We start from the raw sequence: 9676 nt of genomic DNA on the forward strand, positions 1-9676 counted from the left end.
GCATGAACCGTCGCTCCACCTATGCGTTGATGTTGTTCTCTCCAAATGGATGAAATTTGTAGAATCACTATCGAGTCCAGGACTTCTCGACAATCTTTTGGCAATGATTTTCACCAAGACAGTCACCAAATTCATTTGGAGCGGCGAGCTGTCCATCTTAAAATGATTTGCCAGTTACCTCAACCAGGAGCAGTGTTCACCGTCTCGGCGTGTTTGGGCAGCTGCAGGCATTTAAGCTGGTCAACTGTCCCAGCAATGGTGTTGCAGTGCTAACCAGATGAAGAAAAGGCACTTGACAGGCACTTTGGCTTTCCAGAGCACCTTGTGGCACAGGAATACTGTCCTGACACGAAGAATGCCCTATCAGAGAGCTGAGCTGACTGAAAGTCTGGACATAACTGTTTCCTTTTCTAAAATCTAAATTCACACATCATACATAAGCGTTGTGGATTGTGGAAAAGATTCATGTGAATTGCATAACATAAGTATCTAGTAGGTGGTTTAATGTATTTAATTAACAGCTTAACCTGCTGAAACTCAATCAATGCAACAAAATCAAACATGTATTTATGATATTATTGTTTTCCAAGTTCAGACAAGATTGAAAAAAAAACAATTAGAGCATGCATATACCTTCTCTAGCTTTGGGAACTGTGTGCGCATCAACTGTAGAGCTATCAAAGTATCACTGAATATAAGGTTGTCCTCTGCATTATAAAAATTGTAGATGTTAAAACAACTTCACAGCTTGAGATGTACAATAATAATTGTCATTCAGTGCAACGTTTTCCACATACAATTTGTAGAATCTTCTTAACAAAATATAATGTCTTTGATGTTGACTGTCTAATGCAACTAGAAGTGATCTAAAACTAGGTTGCAAATTATGTTGAAAGGTTACTAGACTTATTCTGATGGTGTCAGCTAGGTACCCACTCTCCTGACTTGCACATTTGGATCACCAAAACCATATAATCTCCAGAGCCCGAGCTAGTGTGTCCATCCAGGGCCTCTAATCATGTTCCCAATTTCGCAGCAAGCCACAGGACGCCTATAGTCCATTGTTAATTCCTCTCTGTATGTAATCTTGTTCCAGCCCCACCCCAAAGAAGCTAATCAACTGGCGCTACAAATCTCTCGTACAACAGCGGCGACTAAGGACGCTCGATCCCACCAGTAGCAACCATGGTAGATACCAACGGTGGTGGTGCAACTCTGTTTCCTACTACATCAGCCACGGCAATCCGTCCTCTGCTACCTGCAGTGTCCTAGAAGGAACGGAAGCGAACGGGAGAGCGTCTGTAGCAGATAGTGACCCGACATATAACATTTTGTTTTCAGCAATCTCTGTAAAAAATTGAAGCCTCTCTTGACTTGTTGCAGCTGGCCAATTTCTGCCATGTGCTAGCTGCTACAAGACCAATTTTCTAGGAGTGTATAACCAAATGAACTACTACAGCATACATCATATGAGTTTCAGTGTTTATCAGGCATGAACGTTGAAAAAGAAGAAAAGGAGACAATGTAAGGGGGTACACGCATAACTGCACTGACTCATAGTCATCTATGTGATGCGGTATGCTGGTGCTGATACACGGTGCCCCCCTTGATTTAATTTTGACCAAATGTGGAAATTAAGAGAACGGTGATCTATTTGACACACTTGATCAAGTTTATTGACCAGCGTGTAATTTACTCTAACAGAGGAGAATAAATTAAGACAGAGAAAGTGGCAAACCAAGGCTTGTGCTGTTCTCGGTTCTGCCTTGTGAACTTGTGGCATCACCATCAGGAGAGCGTGGTCGCTTCTTTTTCCCACGAGATGACGATGAATACGATGGCCATGGTTCTGCCATTTCACTTTGCTGATTGTCTAGTCCAATTTAAGTAGATGGCATGAGACAAATAGGAGAGATGTCTGTCCAATCAGGAGTCAGATCCTCTAATTTGCGTCAGTAACCTGGAGCTTCCTTCCACATGCAGCAAAACGGTAAGACTGGTTACTTGTGAGCTGAAAGTTTTAAAACACCTGCAGTCAGAGGGATTCCAATAAGTCTTGGAAAATCTGGAATATGGAAATGGTTTAGGAAACTCAGAATACTAAGGAAAAACTGAGATGCAGATGGCATCACGCCCACTCATTTGAACTGAACTAGAATGACTTGAAAAAGATTACCATGAAATGGAAGCAGAAAAATAAACAACATAAGGGGTGGACAAAGCTCACTGAAATTCCCTAGTAGTATAAGCTTCCTGCAGTCTAGGGGTATTCGGCAATTCAGGCACCTTGCTGAAGGGGGGAAACTATCACTTTGCTAATCCACTGCAATTTTGCAAGACTCATACGTACATACTACACTTGCTAATCAAGTGGAACTTCACAAGTCCGAGAAATTGTCGGATCAAAGTAGTCTCTGAAGCTGCAAACAGAGCACTCAATCTACTTCTCAACGCACCGGAATTTTTCGCAAGGTTTGTTGTCTGCGCTAATCCTCCGCTGTCGCCCTACCGACGAAGAAACAGCGATTTCTCCACCAATCCATCCATACACAAGCAGAGGACAGAGGCAAAGTACAGGAACGAGCACAAATTCTGTACTAATAGCAGAAAAAGAATTTCCTCTCTGCAGCTACATATCCATCCATACAACCAGTACAAGTAGTACCATTCGCTAACTGACCGACAGAGATTGGGTAGATGGATAACCTGGTCGCAGCCGCAGGGCCTCTGTGGCTCTCTCTTCTGCCGCGCCGGCGGCTCCCCGCCGTCCGGGGTAATTGCAGACAGCCGGAGTTGCGACGGCGGCCAAACGCGGGGACCCCCCGTATCTCCTCGCTCTCACCCACCGCCGCGCGTGGCCGTCAGCGCGCGACAACCTACCCGGCGGCGGCGGCGGCGAGGGCTGGGATCTGTCGCGTGGGGAAGAGGACGAGACGCCAATCGGGATTTTTTTTTCTCCCAGAAGAGTAATTTGATAGAGAGGATTCGGTTTTTTTTTTCATACGCCTGGGATCTGGGACCACCTGTCAACAACAAATCTGTTTTTCCAAAATATATATACCGGATTAACGGATTCTCCGGAATTTATCACAATGAAAAAAATAGCGAACCAATCTGTGGAGGGATAGTGGTATCCCGGCCCATCAGGACGATTTATTTCAGGATTTCCGGCGATGCGCTTTCGGTGCGAGAAGATGTTCCCGTCGACGACGAGGTGCCTACGGTGACTTCGTAAATCATCAAGATGATATGCCGGCTCAGTCTCTCGAAGGTGCTCGTAGGAATAGGGTGTGCATGTGTGCGTTAATAGAGGTGAGTGTATGTGCGTATGTAAGAGCACTTGCATGTGTACTGTATTCAAAAAGGAATTCTGAAAAGAAAAAAAATCCTAGGAGGACAGGTGTATTTCTTCATTTAAACCCATACAGAGAAGAAAAGAACGTTGTGTGGAAACCTCCACACCGCGTCTTTGTGCTCCTCGTCGATGACGACCAAGGTGCGGAAGATTATGACCGGTGAACATGTTGGCAATGAAAGCACGGGTGATATTGACAGTGAACAACATGTGCAACTTCAGATTAGGGCGCGAGAGAGTCATCACCGATGGCGCGGACATAGGCTCCCGCTGCACAAAGTGAGCGGCGAGGCAAATGTACTCGTACCACTGAAGAGCAAGATGGTAGGAGGGCCGATTACACGGGAGAAGATACATGTATTTGTTTTCCTCTAATATTTTAGACGGACTCAAGATGGATAGACATGGGAACAAATGTGAATTCATATCACACTCACATCAACATCCCAAGCTAGTGGAGTATATATAGGAATTCTATACCTCTTGTGTTTGAACAAGTCATTCAAGAAATGTTTATTTGATCATGTGACTAGACTACGGAATCATGTGACCATCCTACTTGCATGTTTAGGTTAGTCTCCAACTTCCTAATAGAAGAACTTAGCATGCATGATATGCCAGTTCTCTCGTATGTATCATCACGCCAAATTCATTGCATCATGGAAGACGCGTGAAAACGTGAGAACTGGTTCCTTTTAGCTATCTTTCAAACCCCTCTTTCAAGAACATCATAGCATCTACGTGATGGTATTAAGCAAGGTGATGCGGAGCACCCTACATATATCACCATGTCAAGAGTCCGTTATGCAAGTGACACGTGTGACATCTACTTCACATACATAAAAGTGAATCATCTTCTTTACACGTGCTCACTTGACCCTTTCAAAGATGGTATACTACTTGACACTTTTTCCGTGTGCATGTATAGGTATTACTAGTACAAATGCACATACGTTGCAACGGGCATAAAAACTCGTAAAACATGATCTATGTGCTATTATGCTCCATTTTTTACATTCAATTGATAAACGTCGATAATAAGATTACCTTTATTATTACTTTTTGGAGTCTGAATTTGAATGTTAAGAAGCCACCTTAACTTTCTTCATCTGATAGAAGAGTAGTGGCTCATGGAATAGTCTGTGAATACTTCTTATTTTTTGCTTTTCAAAAAAACATGGATTTTTTACTTATTTAATAAAGTGAACGGTTTATTAAATTTGGATTACGTTGGACATAAGCATTAGAATATATGTGTTCTATGCATGCTAGAGTATCATGTTTTTCTTTGAACATCTTCATCTGGATGCAATTGTTTCATGTTTCTTCATAGCATCAATGTTTAGGTTAAAAGGATGTATAAAGTGGTTGCCACGTTCATCTGAACCACCTTCAACATGACTATCTTCAGGGACATCAAGCATGGCATCTTCTTCCTGGTCCGGAACAACAACTTTGTTAATAATAACTAAAGACTCGTTGGCGATGACATGTAAATGCCTATGTTTTGGCAACGATGGTTTATTATGCATTCGTATAAACCGGAATCAACAATGCACAGAGATAATTTATGTATTTACTTCATTGGGCGCCCAGGCATATATATTTTTGCCCTCTGTGTCCCAACCTATGTAGTTGATATGAGTACGTCAAAAAACACAAATAGATGCAAATCCAACTTCAAAGAGGAAAACAAAAATGTAGACTCGGGGAGAAAAAAAATGCATGCATGGCAAGAGTCAAGCGATTTTATTGGTAAAAATGGAGCGTGTCCCCCCTAGTTAATCTACCTGTTTTTTTTTATTATTATCAAATCTGGTCAATTTAATCGAGTGCTCCCGTGTCCAGAGCCCACACTCGAGTGTCCACCGACCATCTCGCGCAGGTGACGCGTTTCGTCTGACCCCATGGCTTCTTCTCCCCTCACTCCCGATTCCCTTCCTCTCAGCGTGGAAGCGCAGTTGCTGCTGCTTCAAGGCCTCCTCCGGCAGCTCTTGATCCAGATCGGATCGAGGCCACTACCGAGCGCCTCCTCCTCCTCCTCCTCCTCCTTCCTCCAACACGCTCAGCGCCCAATCCACCTCCCGCGCCCTCGTGCATGCCGCCCCACTGAAGCTCTAGCGCCGTCCCTCCCCTCACTCGCGTGAGGTGCCCCTAACCGGCGGGAGCGCCGATGCCGCGAGGCCGCTCGCCGGAAGCATCTGATGCCTCTGTTTGCGTTTGTTTTCATCCCATCTGCATCTCTGCTTTTCTTCACCGGAGATTATTTAGGCTGTTTCAAGGGCCTCCTACAAATCCTCTGTTCATTTGCTTCTGCTTCCCACCTGTTGACTTGTGATGCATCGAGGCCGCTGGCGTATAAAAGTCGATGGGATTGGGTGCAAAGGAGCGACGTGGGATATTATTACTTTGTATAAAGAGTTAAATACACTCACGATGCCTCAACTTGTTTAGCGCGATCGCTTTGGTGCCCAAAGTTGTAAAATATCTAAAAGTGGTGCTAGAACTTGTTCCGTTGTGCAAATACGGTGCCTCCATATGTATCTCGGCATACGCCCTGCCCAGATGGCGTACCAACGTGTCGTTGGCCCGCATGTCAGTGGCCGGAAGTCGGCAATGCACTGGGTAAGCCCATGCAGTGGATTTTTTTTTGCAGAAAATCCCTAATGTTATATTTAATTACATGAAAACGCACTGGCTTTAACATAATCCAGAAAAATCATTTGTTGCTCAATGCTGGGCCCATCATGTCAGCAAATGGGATGAAATAATATGAAGGAAAAGGGCGAGCCTACAGAGATTCGAACAAAGCACCACAGAGTACACCATGTGCACGTTAGCCACTCCAACAAGCATAGCCATATGTTCACGACAAGATGCGATTCTATTTACAAGGGAAAAATTGAGTTGCGCGAATTCGAAAGAAGGAGCTCAGGTGTGACCTGGGTTTTTTTCGGCCAAATTTTTGGGCAACCGGAAAATCCGCTGGCCCCAGAGAAATTATGTTTCCGATAGGGTTTATCTTTTTGAAAATTCTGAACTTAAACCTGAAGTGTTTGCAAAATAGGTTATGTATATGCCAATTCAAATATCTAGTGTGCGTTGGCGTAGTGGATAGGCAGGCGTCCTTTACTAATCACATCGTCCCATCGACTCCCCCTCTGACTTTTTTAATAAAAAAGTTAACTATTGTTTGGGTGCTTCAGAGGTTCAACTTTATATATTTTTATGGACTTAAAATATTTTAAATCCAAAAATCGTTTGAGCAATAGCGGCCGGATTTCCCCCCCAAAATTTCCGTGATTTCATGGTTACCAGTTTTACCGCCCCATCTGATAAGAAAAACGAGTTCTTGGGTTTGAATCCCCGTGACTCAAATTTTCCTTTTGTAATTCTCTTTATTATTCCCGCAAAAAATATTTCTCTTTATGGTGCTGCTAAAGACTTCGCGAAGTCTCAGTCGACCGCTAGACCGTTTGATCATTCGTTGCATTAAGATTAGCGCACTGCTGGGTATGTCGTGTAATAGGCCCGTGTAGAGAAACGTCTGGGGTTGGGCTGCTCTTTTGTTAGTTTTTCTGTGTCGGTGCAGGGTTCTATCTGTGATGGGCTGGTGCCCGGTCAGGTGAAGCAGCCCTTTTTCTTTGTTTGTCGGGATTTTACCAATAAAAAATATTGTGTTGCAGCTTTTTACACTGGGAGAAGAGGTGGGCATGTGCGACGTTCAACATTTCTTGCGTGGCCTTCGTGTTCTGCCCTCTTTCTACATTTTTATTTTCCCTTTTTCTACTTTTGTTTCTGGTTCTTTTATTTTATTTTTATTGTTTTTCTTTATTATTTTAACTTTTGTTTCAATTTTAATTTTTACCTTTTGTTCTAAATTTTATTAAACAATAAATTTTAGTTTTTAAAATGAAAATATTTTTCATCTGGTCGAACAATCACCTGACTCAGACTTCGTGGAGTCTCAGTCGACGACTCAGCCAATGAATGCTTTGTTTGCTTCAAGATTCATGTTGGGTATGTCTGTCTTTGTTTCGGCCTTTATAAAATGCGCATCAGGCCATTTTCTTTCTTCTATTTTTCGCATGGCCTTGTCGCGTGCGAACGTTGCATTGTGGGTTGGTTAGGTGGAACTTTTCCTTGTCATAGCTTGGGCCGCATTTTTTAAGGAGGCAAAAGGCTTGTTTTCCTTTGTTTATTTTGTATTTCTTTCGTGTCCAATCAGTTTGCTTTCAGTTTTTCTGGTAACTAGTAAGCGTGCACGTGCAACGCACGTAAGTTTAGAATTTTCTTCAATATTTTGATTATCTGAATCAAATTTTTGTTCATAATATTTATCATAATAACATGTTATGATTTAACAGTAATTGGTCTACAATGAAATTATATAATAATCCAAACTCTAATTTCGGCGAACCTTTGCTAGCTAAATGTGTCCATGCCATCCAATCCCCATCTTGCAACTGTGACCCCGATGGTTTGAATTTTTGAACATGGTTGTATCTTTCCTGCCGCACACAACACTCTACTTCCCGTTGATGGTTTGAATTTTTTAACATGGTTGTATCTTTGCTGCCGCATGCAACGCTCTACCTCCCGCATCACGCCAAATCTTGTTTTTGGGCATCACCAACGCCTTACCTCCCGTGCCATGCCAAATTTTCTTTTCAGGCATCACCAACGCTCTACGCCCTGCGTCAATGCCAAATTTTCTTTTTGGGATTATCACCGGGGGATTTTGTCCACCTAAATATAATCAAACACCATGGAGGCAAGCTCAAATTGTTGTTAGCTTAGGTCATCTCAACAACACCTAGAACAACAACCAGTCAACCGACCAAGCTAGAACAAAGAGGGCATACCAAAGCATCTACTTTTTATCAACATGGGATAGAATGTTCAAAACAATGCCATCATAATCAACATGTGCAAAACATAGCAAAAAATAAGGAGATTCCATCCTTTTTATGCGAGGCAATGAGCAACTTCAGCAGCCAGTGTCCTATCACCTAGCATGAAGACTGGGAACTTTGTCGTTCCAAGATATCCTTCAATATTTCACAAAACTTCAGGAAATCACAAGTACAAATACTTCGACAGCATGAAAATGAAAAAAAATAAAATATTTGAACAAAAGAAAGTCACTGTATAGCAGATCTCAACCCAACTTACATGGAATCTTGTTAACCTAAATATTTCATAATCCGAAGAAGAAATTAAGGTGCGTGACGAAACATCAGCAATATAAACTCGCATCGATTTTTTCTCTGAGAAAATAGATTTCTGGAAACCGGAGATCAAGATTCCATCCCATGATTTCATAACAATCAACATGTACATGGCTCTCTGATTATATTGTAGCCACTACCATGGATGTAGTTCTCCTCATATGGCTCGAAAGAAACATGATGCCCTGGGTTTCTGAACCTTGACCCACGCCACCCATCTATTTGTGACAATTTATGCCCAAATTTATATCTGAAATGTATGCCTAGATCTTTAACACACGAGCAATAGAAAAACTAAAAACATAAATCGCCTAACCTTCTTTTTCATATGACTCATGATACAACAAGAAATATGATTTTACGATGTTTTGTGTTAACCACATAGTACTGCACTGCCATGTACAAAATCAGGAGAGGAAGGTACTTTCTCTACTTGCACGGGAGAATCTTGAGACAGACTCTACGCTACCTGGACGGAGAATCTTGTGGCGGAGATTGGGAGGAGGTAGCAGAGGTGTTCTCGACAGCGGCGTGCAGTGGGCGGGGAACAAAATCAAGCAAGATATTCAGCGTGTCTTCCTCACGGACAGTCTCAAGGTACTTTTTCTGAAACCACAGAAAATGGATTAAGTAACTACGTGCTACAAGTTTAAAAAAAAGAATCTGATATGTAGTCGAAATTTATCTGTTCACCACAGAAAATGAGGAGCTTCACTTCTTCCTCGAGTTCTCTTATATGCGCGTGATAGTAGAAACAAAAGCCAGAAATCACCTCACATGAAGAAAAATCAGAAGAATTAAATTGGTAACCAATCTGCTGTGGAAGTGCTACTCACTTGGGCTTTCTCCCAGCTTGCGGCACTAGTAGAAAAAGGGCCTATTGTCCCGGTTGGTAAGGGCCTTTAGTCCTGGTTGGTGAACTGGGACTAAAGGGTCGGTACTAATGCATCCCCCCTTTAGTCCCGTTTCAATCCAGAACCGGGACAGAAGGGCCTCCATGTGGCCTATCCCCTGAGCCCAGGCAGGAGGGCCTTTGGTCCCGGTTGGTGGCACCAACCGGGACCAATAGGCATCCACGCGTCAGCGTTTA

At 42.9% G+C, this 9676-nt stretch overlaps 1 protein-coding gene across 4 annotated transcripts in view; it reads right to left on the bottom strand.

Annotated features, from left to right (window-relative positions):
- The window catches only part of LOC119316773 (serine/threonine-protein kinase 19-like), a 6592-nt gene extending 3642 nt beyond the window's left edge, over positions 1–2950 (bottom strand). For 3 of the 4 annotated variants that reach the window (XM_037591168.1, XM_037591164.1, XM_037591158.1), the window contains exons 1-3: positions 2707–2950; positions 1739–2029; positions 634–707 (exon numbers count right to left, since the gene is read on the bottom strand). In XM_037591168.1, coding sequence (XP_037447065.1) covers positions 634–707; positions 1739–1856 — 192 coding nt within the window. In that variant the 5' untranslated portion in view covers positions 1857–2029; positions 2707–2950. The remainder of the gene's footprint in view (positions 1–633; positions 708–1738; positions 2030–2706) is intronic. The other variant, XM_037591159.1, reaches the window with a different exon arrangement.
- Between the last annotated feature and the right edge of the window lie 6726 nt (positions 2951–9676).

This window comes from Triticum dicoccoides, chromosome 1B (genome assembly GCF_002162155.2).
Source record: "Triticum dicoccoides isolate Atlit2015 ecotype Zavitan chromosome 1B, WEW_v2.0, whole genome shotgun sequence".
Lineage (NCBI taxonomy): Eukaryota > Viridiplantae > Streptophyta > Magnoliopsida > Poales > Poaceae > Triticum > Triticum dicoccoides.